Raw genomic sequence first — 13,652 nt, forward strand, 5'->3', positions numbered from 1 at the left:
TGGAACTAAATCAGACCCAGACAACCGAATCGATTGAAACTCTCAGTTTTGGACTAGGCCGTAGTTGTCTTGCCAAAATCTGTACAATTCAATGCGCATAGGAAGCATCTCTATAGTGTGTGAGGTTTTGGCTCACTCACAGATGCCTAGCTTAGGCATTTGGGTTACGTCACTCCAAATCTAGGTTAAAAGTCTACACTTCACACACGCGAGATACTCTTTGGCCAATCAATCTGATCTGACCAAGTGCTTTGCTTCCTTGTCAACGGCCACTGGGACGGGGTAGGAATATGCTTGGCCAATATCGGCAATGATTCCCTTTGTGGTCGTAGTCGTCCCGGTCGTCGTTTTCAAGGCGATACGTATTTTCTACCTTTTTTTTTTCTTTCTCTACGTTTGCGTGAAAGCTTTGGATCATTGTCAAGTATGGACAAATGTAAATATGTGATGTGTGTGTCACACAGTTAGCCAGCAAACTGTTAAAGGCATTTTGATAACAAAAAATCTGCCCTCTGGGCATTTATTTGTTTAAGGAATGGAGGTGAAAGGTATAGCCAGCCACCTTTGGAATCCAAAACACCAGGAGCTAGTTAAAAAAATGTCCAGTAAAACAATTTTTTAACCCTCACCCCCCAAGTGAATTCCTGCTTGGAAAGACACAAAAGCTTTGTCTTTGGCACTTAAAGTGTGACCCTCAAAAAAAAAAGGAAGGAAAATGCGACTTTTTTTTTTTCTCGCGCCACGAATATGCCAACGAGAAAGAATCCCCCCCTATATTTCATTCTTTTTGGCATTCATTGTTTCACGCCTCACGGAATCACTACCTTGTTAGACAGAGATACATACATAGATAGACAAGATGGATAGGGAAATGGGAAGCTTTATTCCCTCCTCCACACTACTACTACTACTACTACTACTACTCGCTCACTCCCATCACTCCACAGTCACTGTTTGTTTGGAGGAGCTCTTGGATGATTCTTCTTGTTGGTGTCCTACTCCCAATTCGTGAAACATTCCATCAGAGTTTGCTTATTCGTGAAAGCCAAGGTAGATCTTCTCTTCTTCTCTCTTCCTCGCTTCTTCGTTCTTCTCCTTCGTTTTGCTCCAAATTCCACAGGGTAGCGATTGATTGCTTGACTGATTGATTGATTGATTGGTTGAGTGATTGGTCACAGAACCAAGCAACCAAGGGGCCACTCCACCAGCGATCTCCGACATCCCTTGCAAGCCAGGCTACTCGCGAACTTTCTCCTTCCACCAACACGAGAAGTTGGGAGAACGAACGCAGGAAAGAAAGAAAAAGAGAGAGCTCTTACTTGCATGAGTCGCGGAGCTGCGAATTCGATGCGATGCGGCGGGAATTGGGGAACGTTGGCAGCAGCAGTGTCACTCGAGTGACGGGATCGATCGACCGTCTCTTCGTCGTTGCGAAGATCAATCCCGACCAAAGGTGGTGTCCGAACGATGCCGTCGACGAGGATGAGCGAAACGAGAGAAGAAGAGCTGCCGCTACTGCCACGGTGGTGAGTAGCTATGATACCACTCTGCTTTCTAGGCTCCAGGCCCATCAATTCTCCTCGTCCTCCTCCTTTTCTTGCTCCTCCTCTAAGCATTAACTCGAGGCCTTCTGCTTCATCTTCTTCTTCGTCTTACGCTGGCTGCCCGCTGGCCATCATCACGAACTCTTAGTCGTCGTCACTGGCGTCATTGATCGAAGCAAAGTTTCTCGAGATCCCAAAGTTCCTGCGGCTGCTGGAATGCAATATCTCCATCTCTTGTGCTACCAAGAGCCACCGTCGCAAAACAAGCAGCTCTGCCTTGTCTTCCATGAGATGCAACAGCAGCCACCATCGTCTCACCAGCATCACCACCAGGAGCAGCCGCAATTCCTCGGCCACACAGGAGGAATAGGAACTGGAGCTGGAGCTGGGACTGGATTTGGATTCGGAGTAGGCGGAGCCGGGAGCGAGGGTAGCAGCGGCGGAGCTGGGACTCATCACAACGACGGTGGCTTGCGGGAGTTGCTGGTCGAGTGTGCAGCATCGGTAACGTCCTCCGACTGGCACCGAGCTATCCGCTGCCTCGTCCACCTGAGCCGCGCGGCCTCCCCGCACGGCGACGCGGTCGAGCGCCTGGCCTTCTACTTCTCCGCTGCGCTCGCTCGATGCCTCTGCTCGCTGTCCACTCCCTGCGCCTCGGAAATCCGGTCGCTACTCCGCTTGAACAACCTCCACTTCCTGCTCGAGGAGGACCAGCCGCCGCCATCTTTCGAGGATGACTTGTTCTACTACTCGGGCGGAGCCGAGGAGGCCTATCTCGCTCTCAACCAGGTGACGCCTTTCATCCGCTTCTCACACCTCAGCGCCAATCAGGCCATCCTGGAAGCCGTCGACAACGAGCGAGCCGTCCACATTGTCGACCTCGGGATCATGCAGGGTCTCCAGTGGCCGCCGCTGATGCAAGCTCTGGTTGAGAGGCGGCGGCTCAAGCAGCTCGAGGAGGAAGGGCAGCAGCAGCAACAGCAACAGCCACCACCTTCGTCGCCAAGTTCGTTAGAGCACGAAGAGCAATCCTCCGAAGTTGGCCGTCAAGCTCACGGCGAGGAGCCACCCACGTTGTCGTCCTCGTCCTCGTCCTCGTCCACCACCTTGACGCTGAGAATCACCGGCACCGGTCCCTCGATCTCGCTCCTCGAGCAGACTGGAGCCAGGCTGCGAGACTTCGCACGAACTCTCCATCTCGACTTCGAATTCGACGCGGTCTGTACCACCAGCCGCCACGTCGTGGCTTCGCTCCAGCAGCACCTCGAGCTCCGCCGCGGCGAGGCGCTCGTCGTCAATTGCATGACACAGCTGCACAAGCTGCTGCCGGCTGCGCACCGTGCGGCACTGCCCCACGCGCTAGAGTTTATGAGATCGCTGTGCCCCCGGATCCTGACGGTCGCGGAGAAGGAGTCGGAGCACGACCTGAGCCAGAGCTTCCTCGAGAGGTTCCTGGTGACGCTGGACCACTACGTGGCTGTCTTCGACTCCCTGGAAGCTACACTGCCACCGCGAAGTCCCCAGCGGCTGATGATTGAGCGGCTTGTCCTGGCCAAAGAAATATCCGGCATTGTCCTCGAGGACGGAGGTGGCGACGACGAGAACTTGGCTGTGGTCCGGCACCAGAGCTTCGGCAATTGGAGACGAGACATGGAGGCTGCAGGGTTCCAACTTGTACCACCCAGCGATTTTGCGATTGCTCAGGCAAAGCTGCTACTCCGGTTGCACTATCCTGCTGACGGGTACCGGCTTCTGGTGGAGAACCAGCACGGCTCCCTGTTTCTAAGTTGGCACGACAAGCCCCTGGTTGCTCTCTCCACTTGGAGTTGCTGAATCACATCCGCTGCTCGTATTGAAGGCCTCGTTTCTGAGATCGTTACTAGTCTCACAAACGAAGAAGAGAACCTCCTCTTGCTTCCTCTTTTCCTGCTAATCCCCCAAAAATTATTTTTCTCCTGCTGATAACCAGTGAAGATTAACCGGCCAAACCCAGAACTTTGCAGGATGGAGTCATTTGCCTGTTGTTGATAGTGTCTTTCTTTAACGAAACCCCCCCATTTTGTCGTTGATTTGATGTAACTTTCAGTAAAAGCAAACTCTGCGCAAACCTTTGCAATCTAAGTCTGTAACGTACAATGCGGTGTCAAGGACTAGAAGTATATCAAACGGAACTCACACCCTTGAGCGGCACAGCAAAAATTCCGGTCGCTTCTCCTTCCTACTACTGGCTTATGTACTTGTCGGGCTGCTCTTGAAGCAGCTTCGCAGACGCCTTCGCATCTAAGAAGAGATCTACCAAGTCCTCCAAATCCCCCTGCAATATCAGCAACTTGTTTGCTAAGATCTCCAGTAGATCACACACAAGTTATGGCCATTTTTACCTTAGCAATTTCATCACGCCCGTTTGTACGTGCTATTATAGAGGCCGGGGTCAGCAACTGCACAGCATGCCTGTACACGCATTAAAATTACATGGGGCTCCAAGTACACGAGATGTGTCTAGAAGGCTTACCTCAGCGACGTTTTCTCCCCGACTTCACCCAGGAACGCCAAGCTCTCCTCGTCGATGGTAAGTCCTTCAACTTGCGCACGAATTGCTAGTATCTGAAAGAGCATAAAGCGCACTTGCCTTCACCAGTAGAACTTAGTTTAAAAGTCGAGATACCTGAACCATCTCAGCAGGAGTGTAAGGAAGTGTTCGAATAATCACAAGGCGGTCCAATAGGTCGACCGGTATTCCGTGTGGACTACTGATGTCCGTCCCCCTGCCATTGGAAAAATATTCGCTCAGCGTGCTAGCTTACAGGAGATAGGCAACTACCTGATGTTACAGATACCCCGATTCGTAGCAAAAATCACTATAGGTGCTAGAGAACTTTCTAAAGCGCGATTCAGATATGTGAAGCACTCCATATCCAGCATGTGTACCTGGACGACAAGCATTAGATCACAAAAGTCACTCCTCACAATTCAGAATTTACAAAGCGCAAGACATACCTCGTCAATAAATAGGACACCAGGTACAAGCTCCGCCACTCCTTGATCAATATACCTATTAACCACCTGCCACAAACATGCCACACATAATCCTTTAGACAATAGAAAATCCTCGAAACAGGAGAGCTGACGAACGCCGGCTGCTAACCTTGTTGATTTCCTGCCGCAGCTTATCAGTGATCTCAGTCTTTTTCGGCTTCATCATCTGTCCCATCATGGAAAGAATATCTTGTCCACCTTGAGGACGCGCATTTGCAGCATCTAGATCATGCAGTGTGACGTCCTGAATACACCCACTTGCTGTGTGAAGAGAAACTGGACCCTTTCATCACAGTTAGTACCTGAACGATTTCTTTCTTCTTGTGAACCTCTCCTTTCGGTAGAGGAACATACTCCTCCGCTTCAAGGTCGAATTCGGTCGCGAAAGCATCACTTCGTCCAACTCGTTTCACAGCACCGCTGTTGGCTTCAATGTAGATGACATCTCCCACTGCTACCTGACGATAACAGTTTCAAAACCAGCAAAGAGCAAAACCGTCGGAAACCATCACCTTTTCTTTTATAAGAGCGTCGTATATAACGGGGTCGAGTTTAAGCTGCTTGGAGCCCTTCACAGTCTTCAAACCAATAATCACGTGGTGGATGCTTTTGCCGTAGCCACCGGTGGTACTCTCGGTCTCCTCTGGAGTTAATTCAGTCACCTTTAAAAAAGAAAAAGCGAAGAAACAAAGTGCTTAGAATGAATGTTAGAATGAAAACATACTTCTCCTTCGTAAACTTCCTTCGTCTCCTTTATACGCAGGCCGATCGAGCGACGAAAGTTTTCCATGAGAACTTCGGTCTTCTTAACTTCGGAAGAGAAAACCTCCGATCCCACCATTGGACAAAATGGAACCTGGAACCACAGAACAAAATTCCCATTGTATGAAGGAAAGAGAAGAAATGAGCTTGAAACAAACCTTGCTGCCTAGCTCCTGAGCTATGCCCAATGCGATGGCTGTTTTCCCGGAAGCAGGGCATCCGGCAAGCAGCAATGCGCGACCAGCCATTTTTTTCCCGCGGATCATCTCCACAACAAGCCCCGCCGCCTCGCGAGCTTGCTCCTGGCCGACGAATCCCGACCCCATTCCCAGTGCCGTCCCATCGTCCTGGAAATATTTCCGTTCCTCACACTGCTACAGCGATCGATCGCGTACCTGGAGGCCGAGGCCCTTGATGTGGCTGTGACTAGCTATGCGCTGCTTCTTCGTCGTGGACTGGACATCCTCGATCTTCATGGCGACGGCGATGGCACCCGGCGCTTGGAGCTCGATTGAAAGCCCTAGTTAGTTGCACTGCGATTGTACATCCGCCGTTAAAAGCCAATGGCTAGGATAGATGAGAATATCCTAAGAATCATTTTGAAATTTGAAATTTTTGCTAGTCTTCTTCCTCCTCGTCCTCGTCTTCGTCTCCTTCTTCCTCCTCGAATTCTCCCTCTTCTTCCTCGTATTCTTCCTGTTCTTCGTGGCCTTCTTCCTCGTCAAAGAGCGATGAAATGCCTTCGTAGTCGATCTCTTCGGGCTGCGCCGCCTTCGCTGCCTTTGGCGTCGCCGGTTCTTCGCCTTCATCACCGCCGCCGCCGAGCGATGGACGCATTGAGAGCATTATCTTTAGAGGCAAGCAGCAGCAGCCACAGAGTGGTGTCAAGATCCCCATGCCCTGAAGCAAAAGTAGAACATAGAAAGCTGCAAGAAATTCCGAGTGAGATCCGGAGAACTGTGTGATCAACTCGGAACTTTACCCAGTGCTGCAGCCACAAGGCCTCCAACAAAGAAGAGGATCTTCTTGACACAAAAGTGAGCGATGAAGCATCCAATGTCGAATGCTCCAGGGCAGTTGCTGCATGGAAAAGTTATACAAGAACGAACGCTAAATGAATGAATGGTTTGCTTACTCGCATTTGCCGAGCAGATTGTTGAAGAGACCAAACATTTTCCTGAAGGGAGATGTCACGACATTGAACGCGCCCTTGGCAATTCCTTTGATTCCCGCTCCAATCTTTCCAAAGAAACCCAAACCACCTAGTCCTTTCGCGAATGTATCGTTTTTTGATCCTGCTATTTGAACTCCACCCTGGTTACAAGCCACAAAATCAATTCATGACAAAAAGTGGTGGATCACTGTGCACACATACCACTTGCGAGCCGTTATTGAAAACGGTAGCGGTGGTGGAGAACTTGGCCTCCTTGACATCGCAGTTTTCTCCTTCGGAATCACGGAGTGTCACTGCAGAGAAAGAAACAAACAGATTGAAAATAAAGAGACTGAATGCAATACCGATGCAGGAGTTTTTCGTTGCATCTGTGCTCCTCGTTATCAATGTGTATAAAAAAGTTTGAGGAACATTGGGTATCATGGAAACCCTTTTTCCCTGAAACAAAATGCTAATCAGGAAACAGAGAACGGTGGAAGTTTGTGAGAGAAGAGAAACTTCTTTACCTCCAAAGGATTGATGTTTGCCGAACATTCCACCTACAGAAGAGACCAGAGTTAAAAGCCTCGCCATGCAGCTTCTAAAGCAAGTACTCACATACACGCCATAGGACGCCTCCAGTGATCCGTCATTCACCACTGTAAGCGTCAGAGTCCCGCCGGTGGACATTGCCTCAAAAGGCGGCACCTCAACCTTGACAATTTTTCCAGTACTCCTGCAACCAATAAACTTCACAGCACATTTTCATCTGGAAAAATTGGAAGGAAAGAAGGATGAGCGAACGAACTTGTTTCTCCGGAATGACACGTTATCAGCAGCAATCTCGATGGTTATCAGCGAATTTGTTGGGCTGACAGCAATTTGGAGCGCATCTGGTACCAAGCTCTGCAGTTCAAACTGTATATCCAACACTAGCGTGTGTGTAATTCGCTTACCCTGTATGATCCATACCGAAACAGACCATGGATGGCAAGCCGACCCTTGCCTAAAGCTGCCAAGTCTTCCTACAAGCTCACGTAGGATTAAGAAAGAAAACAAAGTTAGAGAAGCACGTACTTTGATGAAATCGATAAGCTGTTCACCGATGCACATCCCCAAAGCCCCGTCGCAAGTTCTTGGCTGCTGAGCATAGCCCAGGCAAGAGAGTCCAATCCTGTCGCATGCTGATCCAGTTAACGTGACTCTAGCCTCATCTACGAGCATCCACAATCTGCCATCCGCCCTTGGACTGCCCTGCTCACAAGTTTAGTCTTCACGAAAAACTATGAATGCATCGAGGACGCTTCTCTACCCTTGTAAACTGTTGCCAGTTACCGTCTGGTTTCTCAGCCTGGACGAGCATTACAAGTGAGCAACTAGCAAGACTTGCAAACCTGATATGTATACGTACCCTTGGTACGAAGAGATACCTTCCATCCAAAACCGGGATTTGTGTGTAAGATCCCAGATCTCCAATAAGGTAGGCAATAAAGGTCCTGGGACCATTAATCGCGGACATCGCAGAGGGACTCAGACGGACAAATTCCTGGAACGAGAAGTGTGAGCCTCAAGACGAAACCTATTATCCGTGAACTCGCCTTGTTCCCGTTTTGATCTGTGAGTGTGATTGTTATTTCGAAACTAATGGTACCAGTTCGGATGCGAAACATGACACACCTGCACAAGCCTTGGTGCGTTATCACGCAGCAAAAGAAAAATAACACCAACAGAGGGAGAAGAACTCACCACATTTGGCCGAAGCGAAGGCAAAATGCATAGCCAGCGTCACTTATACCGCAATGACCAGGCTTGGGCATTCCTCGAAAGTGTTTGATTTGTTTGAGTGGCTTGCATGTACAGCAAAAGCCCTGCAAAAGGCAAGGCTGAAAAATCAAAGGACATAAAAACTCCAAACGAAACTTACTGAGCTTCCTGGTACAACGTTTCCCTTTGAATCGCCCAGTCTGTATGGAGAAGATCACACAGGAAGAGTCAGTGTCACAAATGGATCTACCCGAAAATCTGAAAGGATAGTTCTTACACTCCACAGGTTGCTTTATCGTTGAGCTTGGTGTTGCAGCCTTTTTTCTTCTTGATGACGCGCTCATTTAGATCACCTGCAACATTCTATTCATCCAATCTCTTCTCGCACTAGAGCTCTTCGAGAGGAAGAAAAAGAGCCAAAAGAAAAGAAATGCAAGGCCTCACCTTCAGGTACTCGAGCGCGTACTTGACAATGCTGTCCGTCTTGGCGATGTTCACGGAAATGGATTTCTCCAGCACTTGCTTGCCGTCGCGGCTCGTCGGATCCTTGACCTCGGCGATGAGCGCCTCGCCATTACCCCCCTGGAAGAGCCAAGGGCAAAATTTCCAGAACCCTAGCTAGAAGTTTGGAGCTTACATCGCCCGATGGAATCGCGACCGTGACCAAGATCTTCTTCTTGCACTGGATGGCATTGGGATCGCCCGTGTTGACGCACACATCAAGATCGCTCTTGGAGATGGTCGTCATGTTGATGGATGGATTCCATAACAGCGCTTGCAAAAGAAAGAGGAGAATCCATTTTACCGCCATTTCCATCCAGTTTAAAACCGAAACTTTAACTGTTCCTTGGCGGCAAAGTAGATTTGAAAGTTAGGGTTCTTCACCTCCATTAAATTGATAATGGTTTTGTCCTGGAATGCGATGGACAGATTTACAAGTTCTAGTTGATGGAATCACGGAAGCGTTAAACCTTTTTTATGAGCGTTGCACACCCAGTGCCTCACGTAAAGAGAAGCAATCAAAGGAATATATAAGCGATGATAACTTCGCTCAAGTTCTAATCGATCGATATCCATCGATCCAAAGCAACGAACAAAGGAAAACGAGATAAAACGAACGTCCATCATGGGACTCAACATGAAGATGCTACTGGGCATTCTCGGTAAGTAAACTCACAAACTTAGCTCTGACGATTTCACTATCTCCATCTCTCTCCTTCTCAGGAAATGCCACTGCTGTTGCTCTGTTTGGAGCACCACTGTAAGTATCATCCATCAGATCATCAAAAACTTCCAGAGATCAAGCAAACCTGAGAGTGGAAACTTGGATCTATCTTTGCAGGCCGACGTTCTGGGAGATCGTCCGGAGCAAATCCACGCAGGAGTACTCGGGCCTGCCGTACGTTTGCACGCTCTTCAACTGCATGCTGTGGATCCTCTACGGCATGCCGTTCGTGAAGCCGCACAGCATGCTCATCATCACCATCAACGCCGCCGGCTGCGCGATCGAGCTCGTCTACACCGCCCTCTACCTCTCCTATGCCACCAGAGCCAAGATGGTATACTTGCAACTTTCCGAGGACCACCTTGGTTGGAATCCCTTCTTCGCGTTTCCGGACCCGGTCTAAACTTCTCGGTGAAAATCCGTACTGCAGGTGAAGGTGCTGAAGATGCTGGGTGCCGTGGCTGTAGCATTTGGACTGATCACGCTCACCACCGTCAAGCTTGCTGACACCCACGACGAGAGAATAACCGTGGTCGGATCCGTCTGCGTCGCGGTGGCCATTGCGATGTACATCTCTCCACTGACTGTCATGGTGACGACGCAGAGTCTCTCATCTTTCTTTCTAACCGTGTCCTTGTTGCTGCCTTGCGTAGAAGCTAGTGATCCAAACCAGAAGCGTCCAGTACATGCCGTTTCTATTGTCGCTCTTCGTTTTCCTCAACAGCTTGGTGTGGACCTTCTATGCCGTTGTAACTCGGGATATCTTCATCGCTGTAAGTGTTCTTCCTTCCCTCTTTTTTTTTTTTTTTTGTTTTTTTTTGTTTTTCGATGTTACTTGAGAATCTGAAACCAAAAAACAAATTGTTGTTGTTAGATACCAAACGGACTTGGTTGTCTCTCGGGCATCGCTCAACTCAGCCTCTACGCGATCTATAGAAACAGCAGCAGTGACAACAGCACCGAGGAGAATACTACCAAGACAATGTATAACAATGCACTATGCAACATTCAAATCGACCAGCTGGGAGCAAACGGCGACGACATGAAGAAACCAAGCTGCAAACACCAATACGAGCAGCAATAGCAGGACTTTTAGAGCTAGACAAACACATTTTCTGGAAAAAGAAAAAATGGAACATAATGTCAGATAGAGCTAGCAAACAAGAAAGAAACAATTCAAGCTCGAGCAAAGAAAAAATTACTTTACCTGGGTGTAGCTACAGCGAGCTTATTGTCTTTTGGTAGCACCGGTTCGACGAAGAGCAACGTAGAAAAGGAACCGAAACAGGACGCCAAATCCAATCGTAACTCCCAGGCACGTCCACCGCCCCAGCTGCGTTATGTAAAACCGGTGCAAAACGTCGCTCCCATTCATCACACAGGTGTCTTCGTCGATGTCGCCATAGGAGGTGCCTTGAAGAGCACTCCTCACAATAGCCAGCATCATCTTCACTGCTGTCTCGTTCACGTCTTGAAGAGGAGTGCCGTACAGTATCTGCTTCCCTGTCTCGAAGCAAGCCCCGTCTCGAGAAAACTCGTTGATGAGAACAGCTTCGTACGGGTACTTGATGATGGAGAGATAGTGAAACCAGATCCAGTACCTGGGAATGCGTTCTCTGGAGATGAAGAAGCCACTGAGCAGTAGAAAATAGGCGAGCAGCGCCACGACCACGGTGTAGCCGAGCATAACGTTGGGAATCACCGCGGAGAGAAAAGTGACGAAGGAGTTGCCCGCCCAGAACGATGCCCAGAGAATGAGGAACATGAAGAGGAAACCCGGCGCTCCACCACTCAGTCCCACTGTCCACCATATCGTCGCCGCAAATGCGATGGAGAGCAAGCCGAGGAAAGGCACGTAGATGATCGCGTTTGCGAGCACATACGACGACTTTCTGTAAGCGCTGTGAGCAGTCTCTCGCATGAAAATGTACCTCTCCTGGAGAAAGACCGGCAGAGCATCTGCGCAGGTGTAGAAGGTCGTAGAGATGGCGAAAGCAAGAAAGCCCAAGCGCTCCTGGACACCTTTCGGGCTGTGGTCCAAGTTCCAGAAGATCGTTGCCAGCAGACCGGCAGTGAGGATAACTGTGCCCAGCCGCATGAGAAAGAGCTCCGGAGTCCGCCTGATGTTGATCAAGGAGCGCTTGATGATGACGAGCATTTCAACCCACCAAGGATTCGCAAACCTCGCCACCTTTGCTCCGTTGCACCTGTCGCCACAATCGTGTGCCTGGGCCCTTGCTGCGACCAGTTTTCCCCTTGAAATGCTGACGCTTATGGCTGTTTTCACGTCTACAGCGGGCCCGGACAGCAGCATCTCCTCCGGCCTGAGCTCTTTGGACGTCCAGAGCTTCGAAAACTCGACGAGGGGCTTGATTCCTCCTGGCGAGGAATGCAACTCTTGAATAAGATCCAGCGCAAACTCGGTGCTGTTCTCGTGCTCAGGCACCGATCTTCCGTAAGCCGTGAAGTACGGGCCGAGTTCCGAAGGTGGTCCATTGTATACCGTCTGCCCGTGAGCGAGGAATATAAGTCGATCAACCAGCCCCATGATCCTGTAGCTTGGCTGATGGATCGACAGTATCACAACGCTTCCCGTCTGTGCGATCTTCTGGAGTGTCCTGACCACCATGTAGGCGCTCGTTGAGTCGAGCCCCGACGTAGGCTCGTCCAAGAAGAGAAGCAGCGGGTCGTGGATGATGTCGATTCCAATGGAAACTCTCCGCCTCTCCCCTCCGGAAACACCCCTCCTGCCTTCATCGCCGATCATGGTGTTGGCGACACGCTGGAGTCCCAGCTGCTCGAGCAACATCTTCACTCTCTCGACCTTCTTCTGCCGTGAGTGTGTTTGAGGCAGCCTCACGTTCGCGGAGAACATGAGTGTCTCCTGAACCGTAAGCATCGGGAAGAGCAAGTCATCCTGCATCACGTACGCCGAGATGCTCCTCAAGAGCCTGGTACCGACTTCCTCCCCGTTCAGCGTGATGCTGCCTTTCAAGCTTCCTTTCGCAATCCTCAGCGCCAAGGCGTCGATAAGTGTCGACTTTCCTGACCCGCTCGGACCCATGACTGCCAGGATCTCCCCTTCTCTTGCTTCTCCTGAGACATTCTCCAGCAAGTTCCTGGCTTGGTTGTCTTCCGGAATGGCGGAGCTGGAAGACTTTGTCGTCCGAAATGGCCACCTCGATCTTCGTTTTTCGTAGACCGTGTACGTGAGGTCCGAAAACTGCAACAGGATGAGCGGCTTCGACTTGTCGATGGAGTTCCACAGCCCGTCCAGATCTACCACTTGATGCGCTGATGCTATGCGAGGCACTGACCCACTGGTGATGATACCTCTTGCGTTCTCGTTCTCCTTCTCTTTATCCAGGCTCTCTTCTTCCTCTTGCTGTAGCTTGCGTAACTTATTGAGAAGTTCTCCCAGCCGCGCGGGCTTGCTGATCGCAATCTTCCCCTGGACTGGCGTCGTGTGTGTCCTCTCCGAGGAGCTTTGAGCCGACGAAGCGATGCCATTTTCCTTGCCTTCGATCTCGCTAGCACTGCGTCGCGATGCTAGCTCCACGAACACCTCAGCTCCAGAGATAGGTGTAGGATTCGATTCAGTGACCTCCATCTCTGAGGATCCAAAGAAAGGTGCTTCCTCGTGCTGGAAATCTCTTGATGGATGATGATCGCGATCCATGGCAGCAGAGCAGGGCTTTCATCGCCATTGTGCTCTAAGATAGCTGCCGATTAGCATCGTCTTGTGTCAGGGATCGAAGAGAAGCTCCTCTCAGAAGCTCAATCTGGAGAGAAACGATCGAAATATCACACCGAGGCCTCACATTCCCACGATTTCACTCACCAGGAGCGAGGTATCGGCCAGATTACGAAACGAAGCTCCCTTGCGTCGATCAGCTCCGCCTAGAGAGAAATATATATCCCGCGATGAGACAAAAGCTTCGATCGCAAGCAAGAAACCGCCAAAGAGACTCGAGATTTCAAGAAATCCAAGAACAAACAGACACACTTACAAAGGGGAAGATCATCTACCGCAAGTAAAACGTGACGGCGCGCACAGTAGGGATGGGATCGCGACGCAATGGGCGAGCGAAGGGATCCTTATTGCCCCTGTTGTCCTTGGGCACGCTTCTCCATATCATTTAGGTTTTCCACCTGAGCCTCTTAATAT

At 50.1% G+C, this 13,652-nt stretch overlaps 6 protein-coding genes across 7 annotated transcripts; 2 read left to right on the forward strand and 4 right to left on the reverse strand.

Moving 5' to 3' along the window:
• The first annotated feature begins 812 nt into the window (after window positions 1-812).
• Window positions 813-3,557, forward strand: LOC9634956 (scarecrow-like protein 18). Its single transcript, XM_002965633.2, has one exon. The coding sequence runs from the start codon at window positions 1,761-1,763 to the stop codon at window positions 3,375-3,377; it is 1,617 nt and encodes a 538-aa protein (XP_002965679.1). The 5' UTR covers window positions 813-1,760; the 3' UTR covers window positions 3,378-3,557.
• A 73-nt stretch (window positions 3,558-3,630) lies between these two features.
• LOC9634957 (ruvB-like protein 1) lies at window positions 3,631-5,862 on the reverse strand. The gene is made up of 12 exons (XM_002966000.2): window positions 5,738-5,862; window positions 5,501-5,689; window positions 5,305-5,436; window positions 5,093-5,242; window positions 4,883-5,038; window positions 4,690-4,824; window positions 4,542-4,607; window positions 4,366-4,472; window positions 4,210-4,309; window positions 4,057-4,148; window positions 3,926-3,995; window positions 3,631-3,858 (listed from the first exon to the last, which is right to left on the reverse strand). Exons 1-12 carry the CDS (start codon window positions 5,816-5,818, stop codon window positions 3,766-3,768), a joined length of 1,371 nt encoding a protein of 456 aa, XP_002966046.1. The 5' UTR covers window positions 5,819-5,862; the 3' UTR covers window positions 3,631-3,765.
• Window positions 5,863-5,895: 33 nt separating this feature from the next.
• On the reverse strand, window positions 5,896-8,035 carry LOC112344901 (protein HAPLESS 2-A-like). Its single transcript, XM_024670454.1, has 12 exons — window positions 7,907-8,035; window positions 7,808-7,846; window positions 7,573-7,749; window positions 7,452-7,520; window positions 7,304-7,401; window positions 7,114-7,231; window positions 7,023-7,055; window positions 6,861-6,954; window positions 6,718-6,809; window positions 6,478-6,656; window positions 6,325-6,422; window positions 5,896-6,268 (listed from the first exon to the last, which is right to left on the reverse strand). Exons 1-12 carry the CDS (start codon window positions 8,012-8,014, stop codon window positions 5,961-5,963), a joined length of 1,413 nt encoding a protein of 470 aa, XP_024526222.1. The 5' UTR covers window positions 8,015-8,035; the 3' UTR covers window positions 5,896-5,960.
• On the reverse strand, window positions 8,026-9,657 carry LOC112344995 (protein HAPLESS 2-like). Its single transcript, XM_024670765.1, has 8 exons — window positions 9,570-9,657; window positions 8,897-9,518; window positions 8,704-8,841; window positions 8,537-8,622; window positions 8,420-8,459; window positions 8,242-8,363; window positions 8,094-8,172; window positions 8,026-8,061 (listed from the first exon to the last, which is right to left on the reverse strand). Exons 2-8 carry the CDS (start codon window positions 9,074-9,076, stop codon window positions 8,026-8,028), a joined length of 681 nt encoding a protein of 226 aa, XP_024526533.1. The 5' UTR covers window positions 9,077-9,518; window positions 9,570-9,657.
• On the forward strand, window positions 9,386-10,595 carry LOC9652067 (bidirectional sugar transporter SWEET4). The gene is made up of 5 exons (XM_024670766.1): window positions 9,386-9,422; window positions 9,526-9,884; window positions 9,915-10,025; window positions 10,138-10,257; window positions 10,359-10,595. Exons 1-5 carry the CDS (start codon window positions 9,386-9,388, stop codon window positions 10,566-10,568), a joined length of 837 nt encoding a protein of 278 aa, XP_024526534.1. The 3' UTR covers window positions 10,569-10,595.
• LOC9634958 (ABC transporter G family member 6) lies at window positions 10,296-13,602 on the reverse strand. 2 transcript variants are annotated; one of them, XM_024670674.1, is made up of 4 exons: window positions 13,514-13,602; window positions 13,326-13,384; window positions 10,692-13,266; window positions 10,296-10,327 (listed from the first exon to the last, which is right to left on the reverse strand). In XM_024670674.1, the coding sequence occupies exon 3, from the start codon at window positions 13,161-13,163 to the stop codon at window positions 10,713-10,715; it is 2,451 nt and encodes an 816-aa protein (XP_024526442.1). In that variant the 5' UTR covers window positions 13,164-13,266; window positions 13,326-13,384; window positions 13,514-13,602; the 3' UTR covers window positions 10,296-10,327; window positions 10,692-10,712. The 2 variants fall into 2 exon arrangements, with proteins under 2 accessions (XP_024526442.1, XP_002966047.2); XM_002966001.2 differs by having other exon boundaries at window positions 13,495-13,602.
• Window positions 13,603-13,652: the final 50 nt, after the last annotated feature.

This window comes from Selaginella moellendorffii, unplaced genomic scaffold, assembly GCF_000143415.4.
Source record: "Selaginella moellendorffii unplaced genomic scaffold, v1.0 SELMOscaffold_6, whole genome shotgun sequence".
In the NCBI taxonomy this organism is placed as follows: Eukaryota; Viridiplantae; Streptophyta; class Lycopodiopsida; order Selaginellales; family Selaginellaceae; genus Selaginella; species Selaginella moellendorffii.